Genomic DNA, 17,663 nt, shown 5'->3' with positions numbered 1-17,663 from the left:
TCACTGCTAACACGTACACGTGTGCATAGACACCTCACCACTGCACAGTTTTGTTGGTATTGGATGAAACTCCAATACATGTGTGAAATAAATTACGGAGAGGAAACCAAGCCTTTGGATGGGTAAGACTGCTTACTGCACTTCCTCAGTGGATTACGAAAGCTGCAAAGATCTCCCCTTTATATTTACTTTTTGAGGGAGTATGCCTTTGTGGTTAATTTTTTCTTGGTTAATTATTTCCTCTTGGTTAATTTCTTCCTGGAATATTTATTCTTTGTTAATAGAAAAGTAAAACTAGTATTTCCAAGTGCTATGCACTGCAGAATGACACTGATGATCAAGAATTGGTTTGCCACAAATGCCTAAAGATTTTTAGGTAATTTATCAATATGACTAAAAAATAATTTTTGTCCTCATTTCATAAATTCAGACATTGAAGTGGAGTAAATGTCAGTAAGAATTGACATAAAAAATGAAATTAAAACTTCAGTCTTACGTCTCAACTATTAATCTAACGTTGGTATGAAAACGGAAAACTTACCTGCTGGACGTATTGCAAAGGCACTGGTGTTGCTTGGGTAAAAGCTTCCAGATGAATTCCATGAATTGGATCCTCAATAATCAGACATCCAATGTCAAACCACCTGTAACGACGTGCAGGTTACTTTACTTTTCTGAGTGATACTCAGTATTTTAATGTTAGCTGTTGAATTACGACCATTTTACAAACTCTACTAAAAATGAAATAATAATGAGTTTCATCAAAGTATTCTAGTATTTTTCAAGTAAAAAATGCATATATCAACGTTATGCATTTATAAAATTACCGCGCATGTTGTGCATGTAAAAACATCATATATATACAAATACATAAAATACATGAAACTTACAAATCAAAGAAACAAAGGAAGCTGGTGGAGTGGGCATATGTGCGGGTATGTTCTTTTGGCTTTATTTCTTATGCTACAGTTTTAATTCAATCTTTGAAATAATCTTTCTCACTGGGGTAATCTTCCCTAACAACTAAAAAAATTAATCTATTTATCATGCATGTTCTATATTCAGAAGATTTTTTGTATGTTTAATCCTATAACAATCTTTTATATTATTTATTCAGAGAAACACTTTTGTACCTTTCAGAGAAGGCACTGCCTGTTGTAGCAGACTCAGTAAAGGCTACTGAAACAGCACCTGCAATGGTTCTCTATCTAGCTTACCAAAACATTAAATAATTTCTCCCTATAAAAAATTACCAACATTGACATGATCCAAAGAAAACCGAGGTCAGTGTATCATCACTACCTCACTGTATTAAATTCTTGTAACAGTTGTACAGCTGTGTTGCCACAGGAGAAACATACTCCAGAACACAAAATAAAGGCCAAGGACCAGAAAGGATTTAAAAAGGAAAATATTGTAGTTGTTGTTTCATATATGTTGTGTAGTTGTCTACACATAAATTGTATTTTCTTCTTCAAAGCGTGGGAAGCAAGGATGTTGTTATAAAAAGAAATGCTACACTCCAATTTAAAGAAACAATTGGCTGGGCCACATAAGCTTCATGTTGAGAGTTTGGAAGACCAAGACAGGAGGAAGTATTTAATTTGCATTATCTTCATAGTGGGGAAGGGAGCACTGGAATGCTCTGGGAGAGAGGACCACCTCACTTGCAATAATAACTGTTCAGAAAGCTTTGCGGCTAAAGAAAACATGCTCCCAACTACTAAAGAAGTTAGAACCTAAAGGGTAAAATACAAATAAAAGAGTTTGCAACACTTTCTGCAAATAGTATCTGGGACATGTGATTGGAAGGGGGAGTAATGTTCTTCAGCTGCCTGATGGACAACTAAAAAGTTCAGCTGTGAGTAGTAAATCGTCTGTTAAGCGTTAGGTTCAGGGCTCTTAGTATTTGTGGATGCTCACTGGGAAACTCTCATTTGGAAAAGCACAAGTATCATAAACAGTATCAGCATAACACTGACTGCATCTCCCGTATTAGAACTGTAACACCACAATGCTCACTTCAGATCAATAATTAATCAACTACTAGCACCATGACCTATTATTTCATTGTAGAAAAAAAAAAAACAAGGGCAAAAATTAGTACAAGTGTTTTTTGTAACATCAGGCAAGGAAGCTTTCAAGGTCGCCTAGTGAATAAAAATTGAAGTATGCATTAAGTTTTTGTTTCTACTGTAACTAATACTGAAGATCAAGATGTTCTTGGAGCCTGTAATGTATGGACAGGAGCTAGCATTCCTTTCAAAAATGCTGAAGTCCTGACTGAGCTCTTTCATGTTGAGTAGAATTGTAGAATCATAAAATCATTAAGGTTGGAAGGGACCTTAAAGATCATCAGGTTCCAACCCCCCTGCCATGGGCAGGGAACCCTACCACTAGACCAGGCTGCACAAAACCTCGTTCAACCTGGCCTTAAAAACCTCCAGGGATGGGGCATCAACAACCCCCTGGGCAACCCATTCCAGTTCCTCATCACCTTTATAGTGAAGAATTTCTTCCTAATATCTAATCTAAATCTCCCCTCTCTCAGTTTAAAACCATTACCCCTTGTCCTATAACACTATCTTCTCTGATGAAAAGCCTCTCCCCAGCTTTCCTGTAGCCCCTTCAGGTACTGGAAGGCTGGTATAAGCGGCCCTGGAGCGTTCTCTTCTCTAGGCTGAACAGCCTCAATTGCCTTAGCCTGTCTTCATAGCCGAGGTGCTCCAGGCCTTTGATCATCCTGGTGGCCCTTCTCTGGACCCTTTCCAACAGCTGACTTTACTGTCAAAGTACTTCAAACAGTATTTTCAGATGTAGGAAATGAGTAAATTCAAAGGACAAAACCAGCAATTATTTTGAAACAGAGATCTCACTGTCACAGTTACTTCTTTGGGGAAATATGATAAAGCATCTAAATCAGACTAGACAGAAATAAATCCTAAGCAAAAATCAAACCACTTTCAAATTCTATTTATTTATAAAATTCACCATCCATCTTCCACCAAGGATACTAAATGTACCTTTAAAAATGAAGCAAGAGCACAGTTATATGTAAAAAAAAAAATGAAGACCATCACATGAAGAAAACAGTAAATAGTAGAAAAAAAAATATTTAAGTTCGCATTAAGAAAAACATGACACTGTCCTTAATGTTTCAAAACTTAATTATAAAGCTAATTCAAGAATTGCCTGTCAAAGAGCATGTATTTGGAAACACCACTGCTATATTTGTGCAGAGCAAATTAAAAGTCCTAAGTATATTTTGGTGAAAGGAAAACATGTAACACATTGTCTGACAAAATCACACTAAAAACAACACCAGAACATTTCCCAGTGTATCTTCTGAACCGAATACAATTTTAAAGAAAGAGCGTACACACTCTTTCTTGCTCCGTAGTGAGCAAGCCAGTAGCCATATTCAAACTTTTACATTTTCTTGTCATTTCAGTATGACTTCACCATGTTTTCACATAGTGAATCTTGAAAAACCCTGACAAGGATTTTGTATATTAAAGTCTCAAGACATCCAGATAAAAAACTGAACATCATCACCAAAATCAAGTCTTTCAAAGCAATACTGAAGACACATTCTGTCCTTTCTTCTGCTCAGTGATACTGTCAGCAATTCATTTTAGGTCCCCTTATACCAACAAAGAATGTTCCTTTATTTTGTTTGGGTTTTTTTGCCCCCCTACCCTGAATATAATTAAGGTTCTTACTTGTCAGGAAGCAATTCCTCAATGAAGTTTTCTACTGATACAGCAGGCTGTTTTTCATGTATTACTCCTGTCCGACGCAAGCTGTCTATCCTTTCTTGGGCTCCCTAAATAGTAAGATAAGCTGTAAATATTCTCTTTGAAGCACAACATAATACTATGTTTACAGATAAATGCAAAAATAAGTCTAGAACATACTTTTCAAGTTAAATAGAAAATACGAGATATTTTTCAAAATTACTTGTTTCAACATTAGGTAAAAAACCCAGTGCAACTACTCATGAAAAGCCACCACGGAATCCTCAACAGTAACAAAAACAAAGATAAAACTCACCATCTTTAGGTTATTTTTCCATGAAAAAGACCTAGATAAGCAAGTAAGGAATTCCTAACCTGCAACTGTGCCAAGTTTCACTAGCAGTTAAAGCATATATATATATATATATATTTATGTTGCTCAGAGTAACATTTTTACATCTTAAGATTTGTCAGATTCAGATCCTTTAAGAGCTTTGGACCAACTTTGTACGACCAAGGGAGAGAATCTCTTTGTTGTGGTACCTATCCAAGATGTAGCAACCATTTGCTCCAAACCTGCTATTACTCTGAAAATTGCAATAGAAATACTACTTCAACACTGCAATAGCTAAACAAGTAAAGTAACATACACATTAACTTCCTTTACCTTCATATAAAATTGTAGCAGTTAACATATTGCTATGAGGATAGGATTTACTTAGCAGAGAACAATGCACAGCAGCTAGGAGAAAATACTTTATTTTTAATGAGTAAATTATTTGCTTACATGTAAAAAACAGAATACTAAATAATGGTTTTCAGATTTTTTAGTTATTGGTCAAGGAGGTGTTTGCACCTATATCCACTTGATGAACATGTGCATTTTTTTAATCTGGTGAAACAGCCTTTGCTAACGTTCCCTTCAGCCAGCACAGCTGTTTGTAAAGCTGCACAGTGAATTATTACTTTATAATTGTAATATGGACTTATTCAGGAAGATCTCTAACAAGTGTTTATCAAGCTATCTTTGCTCTGCTGAAGTAGTGGGGAGACAACTCAGTCTCAAAGAGTCTTTTAATTCGTAACATTTCCAAAATGGTTCCTGGTAATAGACTAAGAAAAAGTTCTGATGTACTTTGAAACTACAGTAGCATCACAATGTCAGTTATCATTAGCTTTGATTATCTGATAATAATCAAATGACAGTATAAGAAAACTAACATAAATATTCTTAATTCACTAAGAATGTGTTGGCAAAAAACCTCAAAAACTATTTCAATATGCAACTTTAAACTAATCTAATCATTCAGATGGCCATAAAAAGGAAATGTTTACCTATTCCACAAACTGACCTTCCCTTTATGGAAAATCAGATTCCCTGGGTGAGTATTTCCACACTTTCTTTTTACATTGGAGGTGCTTTAGTGCTGTTATATATCAACTTACTTTTAAACCTGCGGCATAACCCACAGGTTGGGGTGCGATGTTAGACTGTGCAGCCTCTCCAGTAACAACCGCCATTCCAAAGACTTCTTGAAAGGCATCTCGAATTGCTGCAACTTTTACCTCTTTGTTAGAAGTAACCACTATATCCAGTTCTCCCCCTGTTTCTGCAAAATACATATACATATATTCATGTATTTTTCCCCACTCCCAAGATAAAACTAGTTCAAATACATTCTGCATCTTAAGAGTATGCTTTAGTTGGTCTTCTTTCCCTTGCACTGTACAAAAGCCCTTACAAGAAGCAGAAGTAACTTAAATCAGGAAGTAAAGGTTAAATGAACAGCTTATTGATTCATAGACAAAAGATAGACAACAGGAACTGATAGCTGATCAGCACCTGAAAAAAAAGACAATATACCACTCGTTTAAGATGACAACTCATGGATTTAGGAGAATAACTCAAATGTCATTTTCTAAGGCTGATTCAGTATTCTGGAAAGCAGCAAAGAATATGTTGGTGTGACACAGAAACTCTTCCAAATGAAAGAGACCAAGAACACAGATGAAGTTCATAAAATCCAGTGAAGACCTGTCAAATTACATAAGCGTTAAAAGAAAGGCTCACGTTACTTGCTGGTTGTCCTTAGACTGTGAATTTCAGTGTCACTTTATTGCATGTCTGCTTCCCTACAGCTTTATCCTAGTTTTAGATATTAAATAACTATGGAACCAAAAAGCTGTATTTCTGAACTGTTTCCATATGGTGGTATATCCACAAAGAAGGATAAGTTTTCACTAAGTTTTTTTAGAACAAAACAGTTCATGAATTAAAAGAAATCTAAAATGACTACAAAAGTGTCTTTATCACAGCTAGCTAATTTTTACTGCCTAAATTAATTTATGCAAAAACCATTTCATTAAACTTGTCCCTGCTCTGGAAAGCTGTCTTAAGAACAGCTTTAAATTTTTTCAAACATGGAATATGGCATCAGAGAAAGCTGCCTAAGTAAACTGCATCAGTAAGTGTAAAGGACAAATTAATGGAAAACGTGTGCACAAGCAGGTACATAATACCCACATAACAGGTATGGACATGCCTCTTGTTATCCTTAATCCAATGGTTGTGGATAATGGCAGAGTAGAAGGGGAAAAAATTACAGAAGTCACCAGCTCTACTGCTATTTACCATATAGCATCTCCTGATGCTTCTGTTGAAGACAGAATACTGGGTTAAATGAACCAGTGGTGTGGAGCATCTCTTCTATTAGGAAAGCCTGACAGAGCTGGGAATTTTCAGCCTGAAGAAAAGACTCAGGGGCATCTTACGAATGTGAATCTCTGAAGGGAGGTTACAAAGATGATTGAGACAAGTTATTTCCTGTGATGCCTGGTGACCAGGGCAGAGGCAATGGGCACAAACTGAAATACAGGAGGTTCCTTATGAACATCTGGAAAAACTTTACTGCAAGGGTGACTAAGTACTGGGACAGGCTGCACATAGCAGTGGTTAAGTTTCCATCCTTGGAGATACTCAAAAGCTGCCTTGATGCAGTCCTCAGCAACTTGCTCTACTTGGCCCAGCTGAAAGAGGGGGAATTGGACAAGACAACCACCAGAGGTCCCTTCCAGCATACACCATTTTATGATTCTCTGATCCAGCAGGGCATTTTTCATGACAACAACAGCAATCTAGTAATAAATAAAGTCTTTTAATCTGTCATTTTCCATGCCCACAGATTGTACGAAAGCATGTTAAGCTACCTCTTAAGAAAAAAAAGAACAGTGCCCAGCGGTTTTGCCTCCAAATACTAAAACTTGACCTAATTAAATATGATGACAAAGTCTGCAGTATTTATTCTGGTGTAAGAAAAATTCCTCCACTGATAATGATCAGTTTGAAGTTTAACATTTAAAGAAAATAACAATTTATTCTTTGGTTCGTATTCATTACCAGATCTGTTACTGGAAACATCATCTTTGTATGAAGAATCACCAGAGATATGCCAGAACAATAGTAAAACATTTGAATTTATTTTTAAGCTATTTTAAAACTTTTTATTTATCAATTTCTTTACTGAATGGAATGGGGTGTATGCATCACTGAACTCTGAGCAATTGTTTTAAACACTGGATAGGAACGGAGCTAAAACATTACTAAGAGTATACTTTTTTCATTTATTTATTTTTGATAGAAATCAAATTAACATAAATAATTAAAATTTACTACAGCCTTTTGCCTAAGTTAGCCTTGCTTGAGTATCCACAGATAGAAAAGGTGCTAAAAGACTTTTTAATGTAACTAAAAACTAACCCATAAAGTACCTACTAAATTACTGTATAGTAATTTAAGAATGGTAACCATGCCTCATGTTCATGTACTGCAACAGCAGAATACAGATTACGTTCCCTTGTATGAAGGATATTCATATGTCAAAAGTGTATTTTGGTTCATTACAGATACTACAGAATGGGAACAAAGAGACTATATGAAAGAAAAGAAACAATCTGTGAGAAGATCTGTCACACACTATGGTAATATGCAAGTATCAAAACTTAAAATATATGAATTAAATATACCCTGGTAAATTCAGACACAGAACTATAACATTAAATTAAGCTCTGAAACTTGAACATGAAAAATCATTATACCTTATGTATTATAAACTGAAATGACAGTTCCATGTAAAATTTAGGATTCCCTGTAATCTTTTGTTATAAAAGCACTGATGTTTATGCTTATATAAGGTGACTACTTCCTATGCAGAAAGAAAATTTTCTATTTTGGGTGCTTGCCTCAGATGACATCTTCGCAATGTAATAATGAACAGTTCAGCTGTTTGCAAGAAGATTACAGGTATGTATATTTAAAATAAAGTAGTAATTCAACTACCTAATTCAAAAGCTTTAGTAATTTCAGGCTTTAGCGTGAGGAATCTGAAATGCGTTTGGAACTGCAGCCATAGAGAGCAGAAAGAAGTGGGGTGACTTGTCAAGGACATGTCTTTTGTTGATCCCAGAAAACATTTCTAGATCAAAATAAATACTAAGTTTGCAAATATCTGCCCTATTTCCACAATCTGCAACTGTAAAAAAAGAAAAAAAGCAACATATTAACGGCCATGAGGTACACTGATGCTTTCCCTTCCAAGACAACTTTGAGAAAATTTGCTTACTCTAACTGAATCTTACAAGTAAACATTTTATTAGAATTACTTTCTCTTCAAGGTAATGTTCTGTCCAACGAATACTGTGTCAAACTATCAAACCATCACTGGGTATTGACACATCCTGTTTTAAAAAAGGGGCAGTCATGATAACTGCAATGGAAACCTTATACGGAGTTTGCCAAACTGGACATAGTCAGTATTCACTGTAGCTTTGCATTGCATCCCACTACTCCTGTCATATATTTTCTTAGTTGCTGGCTGACCTTTGTACTGATTTCATATCCCACTGTCTCCTCACTAGTCAGATACTGCACTATTATCCCTTAAATGTAAGACAATTAACTACTACTCAATAATTAGGTCATCTTCCCTGTTTATTCCACATATTGTCCACTGGACTAGTACAATAGTACAGCAGTGTGGTTAGCTAGATCACAGAACAGATCAAGCTGAAAAACAAAATGTAAAAATATTTTAATAGATCCTTCTCAGCCTCATCAGTTTCCTGCTCAGCTTCACCTACATGCAGACCAAGGGTAGACGAAGGAGGACTGCTTATCAGGCTGATAGAAAAAAAAGCAACCCAAACCGAAAAAACAAAATCAAACCATCACTCTGGACGAATTATGTCTTTTGCCTCTCCATCTTAATCAAGGAAAAATCTCAGATCAGTTCTGTGTGTCATGCAACATAGTCTAGTAGAACAAGAAATGGTGAATACCACAATGCTCCTCCTTCTCATCAATTTTCAAGCTGTAATTGAAGTGTTATGCTTTTCCTTCCAGGTTCAATGATCAGCAATACTTCAGACTTCATTAGACTATGCAAGAATTTTAATGTTCCTACTAAATGACTCAGGAACTGCTTCAAGCTGGTTGGATTTCCTAAAACTACTATTGGTCTAGAAAATTAGAACAACCAAAAGTCAGAAGAAAGCCTCAAAAGCTATGTAAATAGCTCTGTCCTGTGACTCTCTAAGTATGCCTACCTTTTGGCTTGTTTTAACTGTAATGTGATAGCTTACGAAGTAGTATTTAAGCATGTGGTCCATCAGAACACATACAGTGTATTTTAAATGCAGCTCCATAGGGTTTAAATAGAGAGACGGTGGGAGAAAACAGTTAAGGACTATAGACACAGTCTCTTCATGGTTTGTGGCATTTTCTTGGGTTTTTTTATAACTTCCTCATCTTTTACTGTAAGAATTCAAGGTATTACTGTGGCACTATCTGAACTATAGCAGAATACAAAATACAAATAAAAAATCAGCCTCTAGAATGAAAGTTTCACTGGAAAATACAATTGAGAAATCAGTACGGTACTGTGAATCTGATTTAACACAATACATAGACAAACTTAAATTGTAAAAGCAGCGTGCCATTATATTAACCTCTTTAATATTTACATGTATTACTTAATGGTTTGTCTCAAATACTTACTGATATATGGAACCATTCCAGGATCCAGTGTTGTGATCATGGTCTCCACTGAATGTTTGGTTTTATCAAGAACAGACTTCACCATGGGATTCTCAGCTACACCCTAAATTTAAGCAAATAGATTTCCATATTCTTGTTTTATTTTTTCCAAGAAACTAAAAATGCTACACCTACAAAAAAACCCCTAATATTAAGCTGCTCTGTGCTTTTCTTACCACATTTACACTATGTAACACCTGTTACAGACCTCACTCACCACCAATGCTACAGGACATGACTGTAAGTCCATGACTTCTCAATTACAGCATACAAAGTTTAAACATTATCTTTAACGTGCTCCTCTGCATTAATGCAGAAACAATCCCATCAGTGATGGTGGGAAACACACTTGATCTAGTCCGACTGTAGGGCCAGAAGCCTTGAGCGTTAACAAAATTGTAGATTCCTAATGCTAGCTAGATGCTAGTAGCTAGATTTAGACTGATAACTGAAGCTGAAGAGTCTCTTTTCTAACCTTTGTAAAGAAAACAGGATCTATTTTTGAATGGTCCATTACTAAGAAACATTTCTAGAGCAACTAAGTTGAAAGCCCTCAATTTATAAATAGATTCTAAACACTGATGGAAAAATGTTCTACATTCTCCAACAAATCATATGTGAAGCTACTGACAGACCCAAAGACACTTTAAATACACTGTCCTGTGTCCTGCCAATAGTCTTAATGAGTGTCTATAACTCATCAGAAGTTTGATAAATTCAGGTAAGATCACAAGGAGAAAACTACCAATACTGACTCAGTGAGAGAGAAAGCACCAGAAATTATTAAATAGAAACCTTTTAAAATATTTCTTAGAATCATAGATTTGTTAAGGTTGGAAGGGACGTTACATATCACTAGGTTCCAACCTCCCTGCTATAAGGAGGGACACTTCCCACTAGTCCAGGCTGCACAAAGCCTCATTCAACATGGCCTTGAACACCTCTAGGGACGGGGCTTCCACAACCTTCCTAGGCAACCTGTTCCAGTGCCTTACTACCCTCATGATGAAGAATTTATTTCAGATGTCCATCCTAAATCTACCCTTTTTCAGTTTAAAACCATTGCCCTTTGACCTATCACTGCCCTGTCTGGTGAGAAGTCCCTCCCCAGCTTTCCTGTAGGCCCTGGAAGGCCACTGTAATTTCGCCCTGGACCCTTCTCCATGCTCAACACCCCCAATTCTCTCAGCCTGTCTTCATAGGGGAGGTGCTCCGCCCTCAAATCATCTTTGTAGCCTCATCATCTTTGGTAAACTGCTTTCAATCTAATATTAGAACTGTACATGCTTGTATTTGCTTCACTAAATAACATGCATTACACAGGACAGCATGTTATGTTGTTCCAGAAATTTAACTTTCAGGTCTTGAAGAGGTTCTAAATCTTCACCTGATTAAAGAACATGTGACAGAACCTGTCAGGTATGTATATCCTCCTGTCATAAGCACTCAAATTATCTTAGAACTTGCATCTGTGTATTCCTCCCTCTTCTGTAAAGAGCAAACGCTTAGCTTCAGCAAACTCCACTATTAAAAACAGCCCCCTTGCACATGAGGCTGCAGAAAAGACAGAATTTATGGCAACATGTATTTGAAAAATAAGGTATGTTTTATTCTAGTCGGTAAAAAAAAGTTAATTCCTTGTGAAGGGTAACTGGCAAAACCACATACCTTTATAAAACCCCATAGTCCTCCAGCAGGTGTTCCACTTGGGGCAGTAGACACCCTGGGGTCTTCATGCTCCTCGGGAAAAGTGATTGCAGAACCAGTTCCAGGAGCCAAAGGTGATGAGAAAGTTGCTTGTTGAGTAATAGGATCTGCCAAAACACCTAGTCAGAGGGAAAAATAAAAAACAAGTGTTCATTTATATTACTGCACTTGAGTTGTTATACTGTAGCAACACACAATTGTTTAACAGGAAAATGAGCAGGAAGAACAGAAGAATACTGGGCTGATTCACTTCATTTCTTGAAGGCTGCTGAACAATTCTTCTTATTAAAGATTAGCAGATAAAACTACTGTACATGAGTCCAACTATATCTACTAATAGAACTGAGACTGCTTGCACATTATGTACAAAATTAAACTATAATTATTATTTTTCTTAGCAGATCAGTTTAACAGTGGTGCTTTTTATTGTACTCAAATTTTCATAATAAGCCCTTGATAGAGGACAAAGAGGAATGGGTGTTACTCTCTGAACAAAGATATAGGAATGTTCTCATACATAATAAAAGAGAAGTAGGATATTTTCTAACCTTGAGTACTAGAAATAAGTAGCAATAGAAAAAGAAGCAAACAAATTACTAACTTTACATATTGTAAGGAAAACAAACAAAACTCAAAGAGTAGAAAAATCTAAGAATGAGCCATTGCTCAAGCCTATTTTAACAGATTTTCCAAAACCAGCCTTAATCAGGAGTTATTTTTATACTACACTGCACAATTAATACGTGTTTTTAGACATTTTCCTAAAACAAACTACTTAAAAGAGATACCACTAATAATAGTAAAAGCCTAACCTAAGAGCAGTTGAAGCCAAGTTTCCATTCTACTAGCAGAAAATTACATCAGTTCAGCAACTACAGCAATTGCTTGCATGGAAGGTAGGTATTTTTAGCTGTCCTAATGCATTTTAGTGGCTGGAAACAGGAAAATAGAAGCTGGGGTCACGTGATAGACAGCTGGTTACAGATACTTTTTCAGAACAAAAATGCAAGAGTTAGGATATTACAGCTAGAAATATTGTTCTGTTGAAATACAATGGCTGAAGGTTGATTCTCTGATCTAAAAACTTATGTAGAGATGTTCAGCTGGGGTTTTTTGTGCAAGTTAACAAAAATTAAAGCTCTCAAAAGATTCTTCTGTGAGCCTGAATGCTAGCAGAAATCTATTACAGAGGACTCTGTCCTTGATCTTGACTCTATTTTAAAGGCTACTCTCCATTTTTCTGAGTGTGCTGCATTAATTAGGTGTGTCCAGAAGGATAAAGAACCTGAACTTGTAGGACTCCAGCAGGGTAGTGGAAAAAGGCCACCCAGATCCCTCATCCTGTCTCACAAACATGAAAGCATATAAAGAAAAAGTTACCTGTGACTGGAGGTGCAGAAAATGATGGCATCAGTGGGCTTTGTGGTGCTCGACCAGCATGACCTCTTGTAATGTCATAGGTTGCAGACACAGAAAATCCTGAAACCGGGGGACCAGTGGGAGGTGGAGGAAGACCAGGACCAGTACTAGAGCTTAATGGAGGAGGTGTAGAGAACTGGGACATAGGGGTACTAAAAGATAAAGGAGCAACAGGAGGCGGGGCAGGAGTTAGAGGTGGTGCAATAGTAGAAACCATTGTAGAAGGCACAAGAGGAAGAGAAGTTGAAGTCATAGGTGAAGGAAGTGAAGACACTCCAGCTGGCAAGGGTGAGGAGCATGCTGGAGAAGATGACATGCTTGGTGTAGCAAGGGGACTGGACAAAGCTAGGAAAAAAAGAGAAAAAAGGAATTTTAGAAATACTGAGCCTTAATCTCAGAGACTCAGTTACATAATTACTCAGATTTTTTACAAATAAGTTTTGACCTGGTCTGGGTATTTTTTCCCTTCACAATGAATTTTAGTTCTGCTTGAGTTTGCATACATCACCAATTACTCTCAGTTTTTATCCTGTAAACCACAACTCTTTTTCTTGCATGACTCTATTTGTCATACACTTAAAAAGATAAATCAACAACCCACTGCTGAATTTATAGCAGCTGATCTTTGCCTCAGAAATTTCAATAACTGTTTTTTCGAGTAACTGCTTAATCAACAGTAATAAGGATGATGCAGGAAGAGCACGTTTAAGAATAAAATGTACACTCATAGTATCTGTGAGAGTGGGAGTTACTTTAGAGGTATGGTTCTATGAGATGGAATGAGCACCAACGCAGTCCTCTTTTCCCTGCCACCCAGTCTCCTATTCCCTCTGCTGTTTGTTTCAGTCTGGCCCTCAGCTGATCCTTGGATAAGGCAATTTTGCTCTCTAAGACAGTTTTAGCAAAAAAATGTAGTAAAAAAAACAGAAATTACCATTTTTATATAACAGTAAGCTGTTGGATCAGCTCAAGCACCTCACTGGCCTTAGCCTGAACATCAATGACAGTCAAATGGTATACCAAATTGAACTAATCCTAACTTCATCACGCACACCTGTCAATAAAAATTGAGCATGCCCCCCCCCACACATACACATTTATTTCTAAATTATTTACACATACCACTGTACTACCATATTATGCATATTTTAAAACACAGAAATTGCAAAAGGGCGAGATAAAAATAAATTTTAAAATATACAAATAATATTTTATTTATTAACAGTATAAAACGTTTTCTGCTCCCACTGAAAACTGTTTCATTAATATCCTATTGCATGTTAATAACAGCATACTATATATAACAATTATTAACACCAATTTTTATGCATGAGCAATGTGATTCAAGAAGCCTCACTATTTTTTAAATCTGGGTTTAACATCTCATGATATAGCAATTTGAAAGACTAGCTCTGTATTCAGATTATTCCCATACTTTGTTTTAATGGCTGTCACAGCTGAAAAAGACACCTCACTAAGATACATAAATCTATACCTTCAGATAACTGAACAGCAAGTCTCCCAAACTGCTATTTGTTCTAATACTTGTTTCATTAAATCTTCAGCAATGTTTTACATCTGTCTTCCAACAGTATTTGCTGACAAACATATTTTAGTTTGCCATCGTATTGTTTTCCATGTATTATTTCAGACATTTTTATCATGTCAGAAAGAACAAGTGACTCTTCAACATACATAGCTTTGTGCCTTCACTATTAGGCAAGAAAACTCCAAAGAGACTACTAAAGGCTTGCCAATAAATGTACTGAATTTTTCTAAGTATTAGATTAAGTACAGTATGACAAGAAACATTAAATTAAAAAAAAGTAGTAGAGGTTTGTTTTCATGTTCTGCTTTTTTTAGATGTGTTACAAATCACAGTGCCTTCACAATGTCCCTAGCCAATACCTCTAGGCACAATATACGCTTAGGGCAAGGTTCATCATTAACAATGGTGGATGGGAATTTGTATTTCAAATAGTCCTCTTGAAAATTTTGCATTTTTTTTGGCCAACTTTTTGTCAGATCTGTTTAGATTGTTAGCCATACACATGCAAACAATGGCAAAGACTAGGAGTTGGGGTACTAGGAGTACTAGGAGTTGGAGTACTAGGAGTACTGGGAGTTGGAGAAGCAATAGCTCTTCCATCTTGTTGTTGTTTGCCTGTGCTTGCATTATTAGCAGTATTTTTTTGCAGGAATTTTTTTAAGTCGTTCAACCATTTAGTGAGGGTCAGTATTGCTAAAACTAGGTTACATAATCCATAAATCCACTTAAGCAGGCACACAAACTGCAAGGTGTCATAACATGAAGAAAGTGAAGGAATGAGTGACAGGACTTCTGTCAACCCCTTTGCATTGTGGAACATGCTTATCCCTCAGGATGTACAAATGTCCTATGTATGGATCAGCTGACTGAGGAGTGTCAAGCCACATATTAAATATTAGTAAAGCTTAATTTCTTTTTTATTTTTAGATTAAAATGCATATTAATAGAAGTTCTAGTATTTTCTTCCTGCACCCCAATGGACTGCCTTGCACACCCCTTGGGGTGTAGAGTCCACTTCACTAGTGTGAATCAAGATAACTACCAGATGTGTCAGAAAATGAAATACTTGTTATTCAGAATATGGTGTTCAGATTCTTGAAAAATCAGATAATGTGCTTTGACTGCCACCCACAATATTAAAAACCAGGTTTACCACTATTCCCTACAACACTGTCAATTTTTGCTTTTAACTTCCTTCCATGTTGCTCATCTAACAAAGCACTGCAGCGTAACGTATTATTTCCCTGGCAATATGTCTCAAAAAAACTCAAGTACATCCACATTACTTAATTAAAAAAGGTTTCAAGAAAAAAAAAAAAAAGTGTTTAAAATATTCTTTGTGTCAGATGCATGTCAGATAAGAAGCACACTTCCATGATTAAGAAATAATTAAAATTATTTCAATTAGTCTGGAGAGGAGCACTGTAATTATGCTGATTGCAACACTTTGGATGAATTTTTTTTGCTTCAGAAGACATGAATAAACGTGACCAAGTTGCTGATGAGGTTTCTGTACCTAATGAGACAGGTATAGCAGCAGCAGCCCCTGCTGTACTTGGTGGGGGCGTGCCAGGTGGCGTTGTTTCTATTCCACTCTCCTCCATCATTTTCCTTCAGCTATGAAGAGCTGTAAGATAAAAAAGCAAACATGTAAGAAACAAGGAAGAAGATTGTACATTAGAATGTAAAGGCCACAACACAGTGACTTATATTCCTGAGCAGAGCAGGCAGTTCAAATTCCAACTTCAAATCAAAAAATGGACTGATCTCAAGTACATAATTATCCAGCATGTTTCACTTCTCCTGTTTTCTTCCCTTTAATTTTAGCACTGTGATAATATCTCAGACTCCAAGCCTTCTTCTAAAGCCCCTACTGCACATGCTTCCAACACATATTGGTGGCACTTAGATGAGTAATAACAGAGAAGTAATTACACATTGAAAAATCCACACCTCATTGCAAGAAAAACTTAACTACAGGGTAGTAATTTACTGTGTTAGGGAGCTGTAGTAACCCAAATAAGGACCTGTTATTTCAAGAGCTGATGCATGACAGGATAGCAAACGTGGCAAGAGGCAAGACAGAGGACTGAAGTCTTCCCCCTTCTGGCACCAAAGAACCATGACTATTCAAGAAGCTGTCACTCTCTTGGGCTTAAGCATTTCAGTAGAAGCATCACACCTAAGCCCTGTGCTAAAGAGCATGAACAGCAGCAAGGCTGACAATGGCCCACAAGCCCTGGCTCTGACCTAAGCTCTAATCTACCTTAAAGCAGAAACATTTTGGAGTACGCTAAAGAAATCTCCAGAAGAGCCAAACAAAACCAGCTGAAACTCACTTCCAACATTAACCAAATCACATTGAAATTCATCTACACTGAACAACCTTTCCAGTACAGCTAACTCCTGTAAAATCCAAATACCATGCTGCTTTGGGGACACTATTAGAAGTTGAAAACTTTGACTTTTATTGTGAACACCAGATTATGTCTTAAGTATCTTTTAACAACTTTGAGTAAACCTTTAAAAACATAGACTGCTTCTGGAAAAGTAAAGGTATATGCTTATTTACAAAATATTAATTTAAAAAGGGCTTAGAAGAAGAAGAAAAGGGGGGGAGATGGAATTAAGACTTTCATGAACACCTGGGGAGTTATGTTCTTCAGTGCAGAGGCAGGTAACAAAAAATGCTGCTGCCTCCCAAGTCTGGCACACCAGACAATAATTAATTGTATCACTCCCAGAGGTATCAATTCTTAAGGAAGTTTTAATGAAATAAAAATCCTGTATAATGCAATTTTATCTGTATGAAGAATAGACAGACTCAAGCATTTTCCACCATACCCATTACATCAGCTGCTACTAAAGACTGACAGCTTATTCCCTTTAACAATTTTCAGAGGAAAAGGATGAGATAATGTGTTGAATAAAAATACCCATATGTATATAAAAAGAACTCCACCTACAAGAATACAAGGTTTTTCTTCTTAAAAAAAAAAGAAACAACAAACCCAAATCTCATTGCATTATTGTTGTTTTAAATGTGTACACAACCTTTAATTTAACATGGAGGAAAAAATTACTGTCATTACCAAATTGAAAAATCAAAAAGTGGGATCTGAATGTCAGTGCTGACAGGCTTACATAGAGCCTCAAAACC

At 36.4% G+C, this 17,663-nt stretch overlaps 1 protein-coding gene across 4 annotated transcripts in view; it reads right to left on the bottom strand.

The window, feature by feature from the left end:
• The window catches only part of PRRC1 (proline rich coiled-coil 1), a 28,609-nt gene that overhangs the window by 3,791 nt on the left and 7,155 nt on the right, over nt 1–17,663 (bottom strand). For all 4 annotated transcript variants that reach the window (XM_051643272.1, XM_051643273.1, XM_051643276.1 and 1 more), the window contains exons 2-8: nt 16,020–16,130; nt 12,916–13,299; nt 11,497–11,654; nt 9,790–9,892; nt 5,184–5,347; nt 3,723–3,826; nt 542–644 (exon numbers count right to left, since the gene is read on the bottom strand). In XM_051643272.1, coding sequence (XP_051499232.1) covers nt 542–644; nt 3,723–3,826; nt 5,184–5,347; nt 9,790–9,892; nt 11,497–11,654; nt 12,916–13,299; nt 16,020–16,110 — 1,107 coding nt within the window. In that variant the 5' untranslated portion in view covers nt 16,111–16,130. The remainder of the gene's footprint in view (nt 1–541; nt 645–3,722; nt 3,827–5,183; nt 5,348–9,789; nt 9,893–11,496; nt 11,655–12,915; nt 13,300–16,019; nt 16,131–17,663) is intronic.

Source organism: Apus apus, chromosome Z, assembly GCF_020740795.1.
Source record: "Apus apus isolate bApuApu2 chromosome Z, bApuApu2.pri.cur, whole genome shotgun sequence".
In the NCBI taxonomy this organism is placed as follows: Eukaryota; Metazoa; Chordata; class Aves; order Apodiformes; family Apodidae; genus Apus; species Apus apus.
This window is presented reverse-complemented; position numbering and strand designations above follow the sequence as displayed.